The sequence below is a fragment of the Cyprinodon variegatus genome, unplaced genomic scaffold (genome assembly GCF_000732505.1).
Source record: "Cyprinodon variegatus isolate N-32 unplaced genomic scaffold, C_variegatus-1.0 Scaffold327, whole genome shotgun sequence".
Taxonomy (NCBI): domain Eukaryota; kingdom Metazoa; phylum Chordata; class Actinopteri; order Cyprinodontiformes; family Cyprinodontidae; genus Cyprinodon; species Cyprinodon variegatus.
This window is the reverse complement of record NW_015150780.1, coordinates 135,815-152,187: the sequence shown is the minus strand read 5'-3', so window position 1 is coordinate 152,187 and position 16,373 is coordinate 135,815. Positions and strand designations below refer to the sequence as shown.

Sequence of the window (16,373 nt, the reverse complement as noted above, 5' to 3'; positions counted from 1 at the left end):
CTGACCTGATTCTATCACCAGACTGCAGAAAATAGAAACACATTTAACTACAGATCTGTTAATAAAATGTGATCAAACTGATCTGGTTGACTTGGCAAGTAGAACTAAAAAAAAAGCTTGCAACATAGATCTTTAGAACTTTGTGAGGAATTGCGCTCTGTGCCTGTGAATATATACTGTAAATCTTTTGGATACAGTCTAGGTTTGTCTATTTGGATTAAGCAAAAAATAAAATAGAATTTTTCCTGTCCACTTTTGATAATTATCATACCAAGATTCATGTAACATTTCGTCCCCAAGCTTTTAGGACCTGAATGTTTTTCAGGATTTTCTTACATCACTGCCAAGTGCAAATGAGAATTACCCAAAAGTGTGTTGGACTTTCTCTGAGATACATGGAAATCAATTTAGCTGATGAAGATTCTCAGTCATCCAGGTCATAGTAATTCCGTAAAAGTTCAAAAGATATCCACTGGACTTTGTTTCCAAGATTTGAAGACGTTTCGCCACCTCTGAAGGAAGCTTTCTCAATTCAATTGTCTGGATCCGCAGTGAGTTTAAGTCTAATATATACAAGGCCTTGTATTGCTTGGAAATATGCAAATGATAACCGATGAATGAGTGGTTTGGTTCCATTGTTAGCCTGTAATATCTGAAACCTGTCTATGACTCTGAAGGTCGGTCATAAAGGCAGGGGGGGATTGTCTCCTGTAATACATCATAGACCGTTTAAGGTATTACAGGAGCAATTACTGCAATACTATCACTTTTAAATAAGTGCTTGTCTACACTATTATAATGCACTACAATATCCACTAGTAGAAATAATTTCTAAAGAGTAAATCCCACTTCGAGTTGAATCTGTGCACATTAAACTAGTTACAAATTCAAATAAGTGATCTGGTGAACTATAAAGTGCCTTGAGATGACGTGTTGTGAACTGGCACTATACAAACTGAATTTCTGTATGATGCAATGTAGAGATGGGACCTGCTTTAGGCTGGTTTGCTTTTTGTGCAAACTGCAGCAAGTCTGAATTACTGAAGCATAATTTAGTTCAATGTGTAAATAACCCTGTATAATTGGAGATGTCTTTACAGTAAAAGATTGAAATTTACTTAAAAACTTGTTGCAAATTCAAAACTACTTTGGAAGCACTTTGAAATTAGAGCAGCAATAATTTCTGCAACTCAACATGACAGATTTGTCCAATATCCACTGTTTCACATGATGCTGCATGTGATTATGTTACACCTCACAGGATATGGAGTCAAATGCCTACTTTAGTGAACCCTGCTCAGTTTAAAGGTTCATTGCTACAAAAGTTTCTGAACTGCTAGTTTCAGCAAATCCAGTGTAGTGCAGACAAATTACAGCTTTCACTTTTAAAGTGAAACTCATTTAAGTGCTGCAAGACAATAGTTCACTTTAGTGGCAGTTTTGCATTTAGTCCCTGTAGGGGTTCCACATTAAATACAGGAAACCTTTCACATACACAGCATTCCTTTAAAGTAAACTAGAGGGCAAATTATTGAAATTTATTTTATTTCTTTGGTTCAGAAAGGCCAGTTGCAGTAGCAGTTGCATTCTTCCCTGTAGGCTCCTCCATCTTATGCAGGGTGCCATCAGTGTAACTAGAATCTGTTGTGTTTTTATCCATTGGCACATTCAAGGACTTGAGAGCATACTTATTGGCTGCTTCATACAGGTCATTTTCCTCCAAGTCACCTGCAAACAGAAAACAGTGTCAGGATAGAGGTTAACTGTACAGGTTGCCCTAGAGATTATGCAGTACCTTTTAGTCCCGTTTCATTTTCAGCATCAGCATTGGAGGGCTCAGGAAGCAGTCCTTTCTCTTGATCTGAAAGAGACCATTTTAATCAAACATCCCTGGATTAAAATTTAGCCTTACTTTGTTAAACATACCAGTTTTTTGGATTCCACTTCTCCAGTGACTGCCATACAGTGCAGGGCTGTAGAGTTTCTGCAGAACACCAGGGAGTTCACCAAAAGGAATGATTCCACTTTTACTTGATGGCAAGATTGTTAGAGGTCCCACTCTGGCATCTTGTTCCCATACAGCTGAAATAAAGCAATGCATTATGAGAGGCCAACAATTTTAGATGTTCAAGTGGCAAGGACTTACCCTTGGTCTTCACCCCACTCTTCCACATGGATTCAGCAGGAGCCACCTTGCCAAATCCTCGAGGTCCAGCCACCTTTCCAAATGCACGAGGACCAACTACCCCAGGAATGCTAGCCTTGCCATACATTTGATCTTGAGTCTTACAATAACCACACAAGTAGTCGTTGCTATCAGCAGACCTCCACCTGAAGAGATGCAGCCTCATTTCCATTCTTACCAAACCAACCCTTTCCATAAAGTCACTCACCTGCCATTCATATAGGTACAGGCCTTATTTGGAGTTTCTGCATCATTCACTGGCACAGCAGTTAGGTGGCAGGTGATGTAGAGCTGAAGAAAAAGGCAGGTGAGAATGAATCTCAAATTGCACTTTAGGGTAATTGAACGCATCCTCACCTGTCCTCTATTGTCATTATGGAACTTGAAAGCGTCAATGGTCAACTGCAGCACGTCATCCTTGGTTCGGGGTAAGAACTGTGCCTTTGAGTTTGGAAGCTGGGAGTCCATCAAGCACCTATGCAGGAGAAAAGGCCAATGGACCTTGAAAGACACCATCCTGATAGATGCTTGGTGTGCAAGACTTTAGAAAGTCAAATTCAGCTCCTTGTTGAACACCTAGGTTCAAATTCAGCTCGTTTCTCACCCATTTTCAATGAAGGAATATTTGGGATCAGAGTTTGCATCTGGTTGAAGTGTGGCCACACAGCTGCTTAGAAACACCCTGAGACCCATGTGGTGTCCAACCCTCACAGAGGCTTCAAGGTGGATGGGTTCACCAAGGTAAAACACATTGGCACCTCTTTCATGCATCCAGTCATCTGGAGGAGAGATGAGGGATAAGTTGAATGTTGAGCTAGAAATCAGAGGGGAGAAGTGAACTTACCAGTCATCAGCTTCAAGCTGAACTGCAGAGTTTCAACTCCAGCTTGGGTCGATGTGAAAGGAATCCAAGTTGGCATTAAAGAGCTTGATACACCATACTTCCTAAAGAGAGATGCAGTTTTAAATCACTTAAAGATTGTGTACATTTGCAGGACAAAAAAAAAAAAATATATAGGCAAACCTTTCATAATGGCATTCAACAGGGATTACTGCTTCCTCCATGTGAATTATCCCACTAGGGTTGGGCAGCGGAGAGTACATGAGAAGGTTTGTGTAAATCAGGGCATCTTTGGTCATCTAGAAAACAATAGTTATAAAAATGTACATTAAAAAAAAAGTACCGGTAAGTCAAGTCAACAACATTATCAATTTACCCAGTGTTTGGTGCCGCAGTCATCCAGCCCAGCAACAATCCTGTACTCCTCAGCAGAAGTAGCTTTAGCTCTACATAGCTCATTATCCTCCACTCCAAGACGCAGCTCCCGACTGTCAACCGGCGCTCCAACCGCAAACATGTCAGCAGTGATCACCACCTCCATTGAGTCAGGGTGGCACATCACACTGACCGTGTTGACCAGCTCTGGCTCGTGCTGATCCACAGGGTGAGACACACTTTGCTGAGGCCGAGGTCTTGGAAGAGGTCTTGGAAGAGAGGGATACTGTGGGTACTTCTGGGGTCTAAAAGCAAGAGCTGATTGAGGGCAGAGCCCAGAAAACATTATCCCTAAAAGGAGATTAAACCAAAGGGTTTCCATGAGGACTCCAACAAACCAGACAGGACAAGACTGCAAGTGCTTCTAACCGACCCACAAGACAGTGAATCAAGCAGCTGAATGCTGATATTTAAATCCCAGCAGATCACACCTGCACTAAATCAGTCCTAATTAGGAGCTATTCCTCTGAGCCCAAACTTAACAAGCTTCCTCTGGTCCAATCACATTTAAAAACAGAAACTATAAACATGCTGCTTTAAATACTTTGTGCAAAAATAGAACCTTAGTAATCATGTGGATTCAATCCCATGTAAAAAAAAAAAAAGAAGTGGGAAATAAAATTAAAAATGTGTCAAACAAAAATATTAAAAAAGGGAAGTTTGATATAAAGTTAAGATGTTCCAATCAAACATATTTAGCATATAATTGAAGTAAGGAGCAGATAATGTTAGTGAAAATGGCCACAGCAAACTGAATAGAATCCTAATTGAAGGGGAAATATCCAACAAAATATATAATGAGAATATTGTTCAAGGGACTGTAGGAGTCCTGGAGATCCAGGTTTTAAGGATATGTTATTTCAGTTAAAGAAAGCTGAAGGGAAAGAGAAGATTTTTTGGTTTCAAGAAAATACTTGTTTTATATAGAGAGAGAGAAGTTAAACAACATCTCATACAGTGTTATGAAAATCTGATCCACAAGATCCATTTTTTTTATCTCAAAATTGGGAAAACAAAACTACTACTAGTGTATCAACCCTCCAGACCACTCAGGTCTTCTGGGTCCAGCCTGCTGTGCATACCTAGAACCAGAACTAAACATGGAGAAGCAGCATTTAGTTTCTATGCTCCACTTATCTGGAACAAACTTCCAGAAAACTGTAAAAGTGCGGAAAGCCTGAGTTCCTTTAAATCAAGACTAAAAACACATTTGTTTAGGATTGCCTATAACTGTTCTAGTTTAACAGTTAAACTGAAACATCATTAGTTCAACTTTCTTACTTTCTTTAGTCCAACTGTTTTTAATGTTCTTTTTTGTTTCTGCATTTTTTATTTTATTTTTTTCCCTACTTGCTTTGATTCTGTTTTATTTTCCTATATCTTAATAATGCAAAGCACTTTGCATTGTCTTTGTTCTGAATTGTGCTATACAAATAAATTTGCCTTGCCTTGCCTTACTGATATGTAGTTGAATTTTAGGATCTTTGTTTATGAAAATATGCTTGCTTTAACCATGAATAAGGCAAGGCAAGCACATTTCACAAGCATGACAATTCTAAGTACTGTTCATTAGAGGGGAAAAATGTGCAACCCAGTAACATAAAGCCAAAACAAATAATTAAAGAGAATTAAACTAAGATTATATTAAAAAGGATAAAATGATCAATAGAAAGTGCAAGGAAAGTTGGATTGAAAGGTTAACTAATAATTATTATGATAATGTTTTGACAGCACAGTCTAAGGCTGCTCTAAACAAATATGAGATTAGAATATATTTTAATCTCGATTTATAGCCACGTTTGGTGCTTGGTGTAGCTCTGAGTCAGATGACCTGAGAGGTCTGGATTGTTGATACATGGACAAAAGGTCTGTAATGTGTTTTGGTGCTAAAGCAGTTAGTGGTTTATAGATTAACAGAAGAATTTTCTCTATTCTCTGAGATGCAGGGAGCCAGCTGATGAATTCAGCACTGTGGTGATGTTCCCCACTTTCTTAGCTTTGATAGGGTCAGCGTTTTGGATCAGCTGCAGCTTTCTAACTGACTTTTTAGTCAGACCTGACAGGACTCCGCTGCAGTAATCAATTCTGCTAAAGATCAATCCATTAATATGTTTTTGCAATGTCCTATTGAGACATTAGTCCTTTAATCCTGGAGATGTAAGCCTGACTTTTCTTATTGTCTTTATGAGCAACTGAAGGTTCAGGTCCAGCACTACGTCCTGATTAGTTTCTAGCTGTATTAACTGAAGCTGTGTGCTAACTTTTCAACACTCTTCTTTTGCCATAAATGTATTCCTTAATTTTTCTTCTAGCGCTTGAATCGATCTAGTGGCAACTTAATAAAAAACTTATAGTTGTGTTTTGTCCACAGAGTTTTGTTAACCCATATTGTTGTTAATTAAGATGTGAGTAAGGTGGAGCATGTAGATACCTACCAAAACAGAAAGTGCCTGACCCTCAAGTAGGATTTAAATGGATATCATTGAACATCTGGATAAGGACAGTCAGTACAGCAGCCTGACTGCATGACAGTGAAGAAATTGGTCCTTGTTTGGAAGGTTTTTAGCTGTTAAACTTTTTTTTCAGTAATTTGAAGGGGAAGTTCAATTTAGTTTATTTATATAGTGCCAATTCACAACACATGCCATCTCAAGGCACTTTACAATTCAAACAGTTCATACAGTGAAATTGATTCAAAGTTTTCTATCTAAGGAAAGCCAGTTGATTGCATTGACTCATTGACTCGAATGCAATCCCTCACACTAAGCATGCTTGTAGCGACAGTGGAGAGTTCTGCATTAATTTGTCCAAGTTGCTAATTTTCATCAGGGGTTGAAAGAGAATAATTACTGTTTTTGGCCTGGGGAAAACACCAAATATGAAGAGTTTTATTTGAGTTGAATCAGATGTTATGACAGGGATACATTTCTTAATGAAGGCTGTGGGTGAAACACTGGAGGCAGTAGGAAGAAGAGGTCAGTTGGTGTAGGATTTTTTTAATCTGTTAACTCTGCCTTGGAGGTTATGTTTTTAGGAGAGTCTGTCCGTCTGTGTACAGGATGACTTGAAATGTTATATATAACTTTAATGAAGTTTTCATAAGAGGTTTCCAATCCATTACATTTCTGTGATGATGCAGGTAATAATCTGGATACAGGAAGGTTTTAAAAGATTCTCTAACATTGTTAGATTGGGATATTTGGGGGAACAAGCAGTTCCCCTTTAAACCAGAGGGTGGCAGCAGTGACTATTGACAGTTTTGGTATTGGGCTCTAAGAGTCCAGAGGTATTTCACTGAGAAAAAGAACAAATGGATTTTATTGGTTTGTTAGCAGGATCAAGTGACAGCAGACATTTTTTTTTTTTTTTACCAGAGATGCACCTTCACTTTTGATTGGTGAAACATTTCTCCACTGAGACTTTTCCTTTCCAGAAACAACCTTCGATGTAATTGGAGCAACTGAATAATTGATTTCTGAGATTTTCAGAATGAAAAAAATCTACCAGCTTATCAACACAGTTAGAGGGCAAAGCATGCTTAAAAAAAATGTCATTAAAATAAATTTTTTGGATTTAGTTATATTTGTACATAAAAATAAATAAAATTAACAACAACAATATGTAGTTAAAAAGAGTGCAGGAACGGTTAAGAAGACCACAAGGTCTTATAAAGCACTTCTCCTAAGAAGCAACAATTTAAAGCATTACAAAAAGACCAAATTTGGTATGTCAAATGTATTAAATATGCACATTTGGTACAATTTATGAAAAGCATAACTTTTAACTGTTTTTCTTTATAAGAAAATTTTTTATTCATGGATTGAAGAGTTGGTGCTAGTGCATTTCAAATAAAAGGTCTTCTCTATTTAAGTTTACTTTGTTTCAGTGTTGTTTTGCTTAATGGTAAACAGAAGTCATTAGAATGTTTTATTGAATAGGTGTGAATCTGTGAAGAATATCTAAAGATGATATTGGCAAATCAGCCATTAAAATCGGGCTGGAACTAACGATTATTTTTCTAATCGATTTATCTGTAGATAATTTTTTTTCGATTAATCAATGAATAATCGGATAGCCAAAGGTTCCTTAAAGAAGATGTTTTACTAAATTAAACCAGGTTAAACTAAAATGTTTCTACTAGAGTTCTGGATAGAGCATATTGACAGAGAAAAACATATTTTTTTTCTTCATTGCAAAATGTTAATATATATATATATATATATTTTTACAATTTTAATATAGTTACAGCTCTAAGTGGGTCGCTCTGTCAGCTTAATGCATGTTTTAAATCGAGATTATGTTTTAAAGTCTATTATTATAACTATTAATTGATTACTAAATTAGTTGATGATTATTTCAATAATCAATTAATCATGATTGTTTCAGCCCTAAGTTAAATATGTATTGTTTATAGATATATTATAGATAGATAGATAGATAGATAGATAGATAGATAGATAGATAGATAGATGATAGATAGATATGTGTAAAAAAAGCTTTTTTAGTATCAGATTTTTTTTTCCTTTTTTAAATGTAATTTCATTTCAAATTGTTTAGTTTGTGTGTTTTGAAAAGCCTGATGTGATAAGCGTTACTTCAAGGTTAGAAGATAAAAAAAAAGGCCAGTGATGCTGTCAAAATGAGCAGTTGTGAAATTAATCAAATATTTCAACTGCTCATAATCCCGCCACAATTGCTGAAATCAGTGTCAGAATACTGACATTAAGTTCTTGTAGTAGACCGTTTTTTTTTTTTTACTGTGTGGTTTTCCACCCTGTCTCTCTGTATCATTTCAGACCTTACATCTGCAGCCTCGGTGTGCGCAGAACAACCACTGTGTTCTAACCGCTGCTCTTGCTTTGAGGCTGCCTTCCTGTTCCTCAGGGTGACGAACAATAGGAACTCAAGGTAGCCTCAAACGCCTCACAGGACCGTGCAGAGCGGAGCGGAGGACTATATTATAATCTAACTCTGGAATATTCTGTCAGGCTCTCTGACTGTGAACAACATGAAGACACATCTACGGTTTATTCTCCTATTTATTCAGGTTTGTGAAGGTAAGGGCTTTTTCACTTCACTCAGAAACATTCAAAATGTTGTCTTTGCTTGTTTTTATCTGAACAAATGTTAGTTAGGGCCAATCATTCCCATTTGGTTGGAGTTTTTTTATGCAGTCAAGAAGGTTTTAATTACTGACAGAAGAATTTGCCTGACCTCGTATAAAAGTGAGATTATATTCAGGTAGCTGCATCTGTTTTTATTGATACTTGAACAAAAACTATGGAAAAAGGACCTACACTGGAAAAATGATGTAAAAATAAGAAAAATGTCTTAAATTAAATGTATTTACCCTGAATTTGAGTAGTTAAATGAGATAGTTTGCGAATGGAATTAGTATTTTTACTCTTAAAATAAGATAATTAGATAACATTCACTTGAAATAAGACAATGCAATTGTGTTTTCTTATTTGAAATGTAAATTATTTTGTTTCATTGGCAAAATGTTTCTTTTACCTCCTCAATCCAAGAACAAAATGCACTTATTTTAAGAAAAAATGACTTATCTAGAGTTCAAATTTTCCAGTGTACATCCGATGATCAGTTTCTTTTTATGTAGGCATTACAGAAATAGAGTGCTTCTATGACGCTGCTCGGAACATCTGTAGCTTTTAATGTCTTACAATAGCTTCTCAATTGTATTTATTTTTGGACTTTGACTAGGCTATTTTAACTCATGGTCAGGCTTTGATCTTAACCACTCCATGGTATGTCTGAATGTAAGTTTAGATTCATCACCCAACTGGAAGGAGATTCTCCACCTCAAATCACTCTCTTTTGCATTTTCTTTTTCCAGTATCATATAGGGCCTGAACTTCATGGATTCCAAATGAGGATAGTGAAATTGTGTGGGAGAAGAAACATAAAAATAGCCTATCATAAGTAAATAGTCGACAAATGACCTTATTATGGAAGATCTACAAGGATTGTACAATAAATAACATTCAAAACAAGTTTGGTCCATCCTATTTAAAGGAGGAAATTGCACAGGGAAGCTGGTAGTTTGAGAGTGGCTGCACAAGAAATATGAAGTTCTGACCAAAGGAGATGGAGATATACGGTAAATTAGAATATTGTAAAAAGAAAAAAACACAACATCAGTTAAATTAAAATTTCTATTATGTATAATAAACTTTAAATATAGGTATCTCCTAGTTCTAAAAACAAAAGTAAAGACATAAAAAAAGATTAGATTATGAGGCTAAAGTTGAGAGATGAAATCATAAACTGACTGACAGTAAGTGCAAGAGTGAGATTCATCCTCTAAGAGCTTGATTTTCTATACTAACTCCCCTTAAAACCCATGTGAGCCAAAATATTGCTAACCATGGTAGGGGGTGCCAGAGTAAATTTGGTAATTATTTGTTGAAACAAATCCTAAAACTTGAACTTAGTAGTTATATGCTGCTCTGTCTCATAAACTTTTAAAATCTGTTCTTAACAAAATAGATTTTCCTAAAGTCATGATGCAATTTGCAAAACTAAACTTAATTTTAAGTGTTCAGCAATCATTTTGAAATGTGTCTCAAACTTTAGCATTACCTTAACAAGCTCAATTTCATGTTGTCTCGAACCAACATGGGTTTCTACCAGGAGCATTCTAAACCACTGATCCAACTAATCTAATCTGTGTTTTACCAGCAGCTCACACTAGCTACTCTTCCTCCTAGTCTTTGCAGAGGTGGTTTTTAAGCGCCTTGCAGAGGATCAGTGTCTGGTACTCTCCTCCACTATACAGCCGGAACATGGCCGCCTGGTAGGACTGTATCTGTACCACCGTGGCCCCCAGGGTCAGACCACCCTGCTGTCAGCAGCTGAGGGCACCCCGGTCCGGGTGGACCCAGAGCGAGGGGCCCGTCTGCAGCTCAGTGGGGGCCTGAACTCACTGAGGATCAACATCAGCATCTCTCCCCTGCAGCTGAGGGACTCTGGACTCTACATGTGGGAGCTGAGATACGTACAGAAGAACGGCTCAGAGCAGGTCATCCTTTGGGGCCAGAAGTGCTTCCTTCTGGTTGAAAGGGAAGGTGTGTAGTTTGATGACATCACAGTGTAAATCATACCGCACTCTGTTGCTTAAAATGAAAGATTTATTGTAGAAACAATGTTTCCGGTGCAGGGGGGTCCTGCCAGTGCTCTCATGGTTACATCCCTCTGCTCCTGACCATCTCTGCTGCAGCAGGGCTTCTCCTCCTAACAACCTGCTTGCTAGTCATGGAAAAATGTGTAAGTATCTAACATTTTATTGCTTCTTTACAATCAATTTTAAGCAAAAACCAAATATATATTTGACAGAAAGAGTTTAAAGTTGAATAGACACAACAATACTTTAAATTCAGGTATATTATCAGATTTTTGTGTTCAGCTTCTTAGATGAAACTTAATGATTATTAATTAACAGAAAAGGATTCACGCCCCCACTCCACATTTAGCATGAGGACATAAACCCATTTAAATAAAAGGGAAGCTGTTTAAAAAATAACACTTTGGTTGCACATCCCTGTAAAAAACAGAAGACAACTTCAGCCAAGTCATTGCCCACCAGACTCTACTAATGCAATCCAAAAACCTGAAAAGCAGATTTAATTCCAAATTATAGAAAAACTACCATAATCCTAATGTATTCTATAATCCAAATTGGATTGAACTGTTAAACTAAGCAGATGTAATACATAAATAAGGCACTAATATAAATAAGTTTAACTTTTAGATGAAACTATTTATGCAGAGGGGTAATAATAATAAATTGAGGTATTATTTCAATTAAAATACAATTATAACTTCCTTGTTTTTCCTAGCAGGACGGCACTCCTCTGATACCATGTTTCAACGCGCTGGGCTCAGATGATGAACCTGTGTATTAAATCAGCCATAAAATACCCTAAAAACAATCTTTTATCATCCAATGTTTTTCTTAACTCTTGTTTTAGCTGGTTGGGCTCCCTTATCGATGAAAAGAATAGTTTTAATATTTTTTTGTGGCCCCCTGGGCCTTTGTTTTAACAGCATACCCCTCGTTTTCAATGTCTAAAAAGTGGTCAAATGAACCTTAAGAGAAGAAGGCAACAAAATAATCAGTTGTTCTGTTACCTGAGTGTAACTGAGAGATATTAAAACACATTTCTTAAATGTTCAACAAAAAAAAGATTTTAATTTTAATATTATCAAATATAGTAACACCTGTATATATTTACTCCAAGAAAAGTGCAAAAACAAGTCTTTTTTTCCCACACAATAGAACTTTAATACAATATTTAAGAGGTTTTTTAAGTGATTTGGGAATCATTTCTGTGTTGATTTGGCAACATTTTACATGATCAATTTTTCACATATTCCTCCTCTGACACCTTATCCAGGAAAATAAAAAATGTTTCATCTTATCTGGTAATATTTCCCCAACTTTGCTACATTTGTGATGGAAACAAGCCTTCCTCTCTGAAAATCTGGTCAGCAGTTTGACAGATATTTTGTTTTGTAGGTCAGAGTACAGCACCGTCGCCCACTGCAGCCTAACTCCCCCATCTATGAAGAAATGAGCAGGAAGCAGAAGGATGCAGGAAGCCCTAACATGGAGCACAAGGCCCCCCCACGCTCAGAAGGGGACTTCCCGATTTACGCCAACCCAAACATCCGGCAGCCGCAGGACAACTACTATGCCTCCCCTCGGCAGCTGGCCCTCAGAGCATGAACACACTTCCGCTGCTCCCGGCATCATGCAGACAGGAAGTGACATCAACACCCTCAATAAAAACAAAGACAGCTTAACAGACAAGAAAAAAAATGCTATTTTATTAATATTTGAAAGAAGCTCCATAGTTCATGAAAACATTTGTTTCGGTGCATGTCATTTAACAATCACATTCTATGAGGAGAAAGAGATATACAGAAAAACAAAAATAAAACATTACAAGCCACTGACTTCTCATTAACTCTCAGTAACATTAAAAAAGGCAAAAAAAGCAGCCCTAATCCCACCTCCCACCCTCAAAAACACTAAAGGAAAGAAAAAACAAACCCGTGAGGGTGACAGGCTAGAATCCCACAGTGCTAAAAAGTGAGATGCTCATTGGTTTTAGGAATACACAGCATGGCGATGTAGCGCTAGGTCAATCTGAAGAGGGATCAGGGGGGAAGCTGGTGGTGGTGGGCTTCTCCCTGTCCATCTCTTTGTCCCCTTAAAGAACTAAAACACATAGAAACAAATCAGGAACCCCTGCATTCAAACCCCCACCCTTTACCATCCAGCCCACCTAACACTTGTGCATAGATTCATGATCCTTTTACAACCAGCTCATGTTTCACCATAACATCCTCCACAATCTGAGACAAAAATGCTCAAAAAAGAAAAGTCTGATTAATCTATTAATAACACCCTCAGCGGGAGAACAAGAGACAGAAAGATTAATGCACGACGTTCCTGATTCAGTCAGGACGGGACCTTATTAAGAAAAACACAACAAAGATTCAAACATACAGCATTTGCATGTTATTCATATTTTTTTTTGTCATTTTTTAAACAAACTTGTTGACCACTTTTTGTTTTTAAAAGTAAAGCAATTTTAATATATAGATTTATATTATAAAGCACTCCATTTTTGTTTAAAAGTCCATTATTTGGTTATTATGTAACTGCTACGGATTTAGAAACAAAAAAAAGGTATTTTATTCTGAAATCCATAACTTTCAGTGCTTAAAATTCTGTCTTTTTTTTTCTTCTTTTTTTATAACTCATCATACATAAAAATGTACATTAAAATGGCGTGGAGTTGGTACTCTGGAACCCTGGCTTTCCTGAGACAAGATCCACTTAAATCGTGTGTGCAAGATAGTGAGCCTTTTTTTTTTCCTTCCTTTTTCTACAAAGGAGAAAAAAAATATACATAATCAACATAAAAACCAAGAGATAAGTTGATGAAATCAACTTTTTAACACAGAAGGAAGAAGGTTAAACAGAACAAGACAACACTGTTCAATCCCAGAGTTCTGAAAGTAGCACAGGAAATCTTCATTTGTCTGATTTCATTTGTTTTTTTGTTTTTTTTTTAATGGAAGCATTTGTCCTTTTGCTTTCTATTTCCAACATTCGTGCGGTTTGATTCCTTCTTTGTTTTGCTGAAGAAATAAAACTGTAAACTGTCAGTGGCCTTGTAGGAAAAAACAACTGATGACAGGACTTAAAATAAAAAATAACAAACATAACAGAAAGGTAGGCACCTCTGAGGTGAGCCCTAGAAGCCAAGGCTCGGTCTGATGTCTCGTTCTTCACTCTCCGTTTGCTCAGATTTGGGAGAGTTAAAGTCCCTCTACCCCCAATCTATGGCCACAGGTCTGTAAAATCCTTTTTTTTTTTTTTTGCTGCATTTTTTTTTCTTTTTTTTACATATATGTTTTTTTTTTTTTGTTTTTTTAAGCTTTACAGTCTGAAAAATGGTGCAATACTCAATTATGATCCATACTTTCTTGGATTATTCCACAATGAAAGCCACTAAGGTAGATAAAACATTACATTTAATACAAGAAAAAAAAAACCAACAAAAGAAAACAAATACTTTTAGTCCTTGAGTAAACATTTACACATGAACTGTCCCCCAGTTTCCCCCTCAGTACTTGTCTCATGTTGTTCATGTAGCTGGGTGAGGGGTGAGGCCGACACTCAGTGCAACGCTAGAGGCTAGTTACAACATTAAAATAGTATCTGACAAGCCCAAAAAAAGGTATACTGAAACAAAACATGAGGCAGAGCAAATCCTCCGCAGTAATCAAAAGCTCTCATACAGGTGCATCTCAATAAAGGAGAATAGTATCAAAACTTTATTTCAGTAAATTATGAAAAAAATATAAAAAATAACAGATTTATTGCATACAGTGATGTATTTTTAAGCAATTATTTCTGGTAGTTTTGGTCATTACGACTTTAAGATCATCATTCCAAATTGTATCTTACACCTTCTTCCTTCCACTAAACTTTCTGATTAATATTCTTGCATCATTTCAGCAGCTATAAAACATATTTGCTCCCTTTATAAATTTGGTTTCTCCCTTTTTGCTACTGAAGTTCAAAATAGTTTTACCAGCGATCAAAGGAACACTGAGCATAACCATGGGTTTATACATCAAAGTGACAAAAAAATGTAAAGCAACCTGACCCCATGTGAAAGAGTGATCACCGATCCTTTTAATTTACCGGTAACCACCTTTTGGAAGCTGAGTTCAAATTCAATAAATAATGACTTACAATAGGCTAGAAAAATCTCAAAGCAAGAAAATCATAACTATCTTTTAAAAAAGTCACTGATATCAGTCTTCAGATGTAAAAAGATATTTTAGGGACTTCAGTTAACAACAGAGCATCCAAATACCACAAAAAGGCAGCCTAGAAGGGTCTAGTCAAAGTCTAAACTTAAATCCAATTGAGATCGTTATAAGAATTGCCTGAAATAAATCACTGTGCAATAAATCTGATTCAAAATACAGAAATAATTTAGCTCTGGCGTCCTTTTAAATGTACCAAGGTGCACCTGTACGCGATTTCTACACCTGACAGACATTCATTCATACAGTACAAGCAGCCTTGTGCAAACACTCTGAAACAAGATGTAACATTTGCCTTTATAATCCACCTTTGCTTTTAAAAGGTTCACATTTGAGTAACTCTGAACAGAAGCTGTCAAAAATCTCTGAAGTGTATGAATCAGACAAAAACAAAACAAAACAAAAAAACGATAAAAAAGTGTTCACATTACATACATTGTTGGCGCTTCTTTTTGATTCAAGTATTTGTTCTCATTATTCTGTATTACTCTGATATGTTTTTGATCTCATTTTCTGGGAAACATAAATGGGAAGGGATAAAGAAAAGGGTGTAAAAGTGGGGAGAACAGGTCAAGTCTAGCCACACATCCATTATGTACTCTTGGTTGTGTACTGGGTATGAGCTAGCATGTGCATATTCAACCTCCTGTCCTTGATTTCTTGGGTCCCTGCTCAGACTCGTGCCTGATCTGTGATTATGAAGCAGGTTGAACTCGAGCTCCAGTTGCCTTTGAAAAAAAAAGAAGTAAAAGGTAGGGAGAGCATCTGATTTCTGACACTTTACAGGTAGATAAGAGTGCAGGTGAGGGAGTGGGAGAGGCTCTCAGTGCTGGTGCTGCGCCGAGAAATCCACATCTGAGAGGTGACCCTCTGACTCCCCCCTCCCTCCTCGACTTCAACACCAGCTCCATGATTTAAGTCCAGTGTGGAGTTCATTAATGCAGGTTTTCAGGAACAATCTCACAAACAAACAGCACAGGCAGAAAGTGATTGTTCTTTTTGTTGAACGATGCACGTCCAAGGCGACTCTGGAAGAGGGCAAGTCCCCAAAGTTCAAAGTTTTTTTTTTGTTTTTTTTGTTTTTTAAGACTTTGTACCAAACATGAGGTGTGTCTCAGCTTCTTAGTGCGCAGTCTATTCTTTTGTTTTTTTTATTGTTTCTCGTTTTTGTGAAAATCTTGATGGTAAAAAGAACAAAATCATATTTTTGGTTTTTAAAGATATGTACCCGATGTGACCCATAAACAGTGCACAGACACATACAGGGACCTCCCTCCACCCTCCTACTGCTAAAAATATTCCAGCCCACTATTCCTCATAGACATCATCATCTCTCCTGCCCTTCTGCTCCATGGATCCTCTCATCAAACATAGAAAATGCAAGAAAGTGGAAGCAGACACCAGCAATCCAGTTGGCACCGAACTGAAGGAGCGACGGCCAACGCGAAGTTTAGTGTCGATCTAAGCGAGGCAGAGTCTCTTTCAGTGTCCTCTACATTTAAACCCAGTGAGGTTTCAGAAGAAGCTGCCTGGTAGAACAAG

At 37.0% G+C, this 16,373-nt stretch overlaps 2 protein-coding genes across 2 annotated transcripts; one reads left to right on the top strand and one right to left on the bottom strand.

Moving 5' to 3' along the window:
• Positions 1-1,543: 1,543 nt before the first annotated feature.
• On the bottom strand, positions 1,544-3,747 carry LOC107091152 (zona pellucida sperm-binding protein 3-like). Its single transcript, XM_015384920.1, has 10 exons — positions 3,403-3,747; positions 3,210-3,325; positions 3,030-3,130; positions 2,790-2,964; positions 2,543-2,660; positions 2,394-2,476; positions 2,147-2,331; positions 1,927-2,082; positions 1,796-1,861; positions 1,544-1,728 (listed from the first exon to the last, which is right to left on the bottom strand). The coding sequence occupies exons 1-10, from the start codon at positions 3,745-3,747 to the stop codon at positions 1,544-1,546; spliced, it is 1,530 nt and encodes a 509-aa protein (XP_015240406.1).
• A 4,463-nt stretch (positions 3,748-8,210) lies between these two features.
• LOC107091166 lies at positions 8,211-12,478 on the top strand. Its single transcript, XM_015384937.1, has 4 exons — positions 8,211-8,518; positions 10,190-10,546; positions 10,639-10,745; positions 11,998-12,478. Exons 1-4 carry the CDS (start codon positions 8,470-8,472, stop codon positions 12,205-12,207), a joined length of 723 nt encoding a protein of 240 aa, XP_015240423.1. The 5' UTR covers positions 8,211-8,469; the 3' UTR covers positions 12,208-12,478.
• Positions 12,479-16,373: the final 3,895 nt, after the last annotated feature.

Coding starts and splice junctions, on each gene's coding strand:
- LOC107091152 (XM_015384920.1), bottom strand. CDS start 3,747: ATGTTTTCTGGGCTCTGCCCTCAATCAGCTCTTGCTTTTAGACCCCAG. Junction 3,326..3,402: donor ACTGCGGCACCAAACACTGG/GTAAATTGATAA, acceptor ATTGTTTTCTAG/ATGACCAAAGATGCCCTGAT. Junction 1,729..1,795: donor AAATGAAACGGGACTAAAAG/GTACTGCATAAT, acceptor TTCTGTTTGCAG/GTGACTTGGAGGAAAATGAC.
- LOC107091166 (XM_015384937.1), top strand. CDS start 8,470: ATGAAGACACATCTACGGTTTATTCTCCTATTTATTCAGGTTTGTGAA. Junction 8,519..10,189: donor ATTTATTCAGGTTTGTGAAG/GTAAGGGCTTTT, acceptor TCTTCCTCCTAG/TCTTTGCAGAGGTGGTTTTT. Junction 10,746..11,997: donor TGCTAGTCATGGAAAAATGT/GTAAGTATCTAA, acceptor TTTGTTTTGTAG/GTCAGAGTACAGCACCGTCG.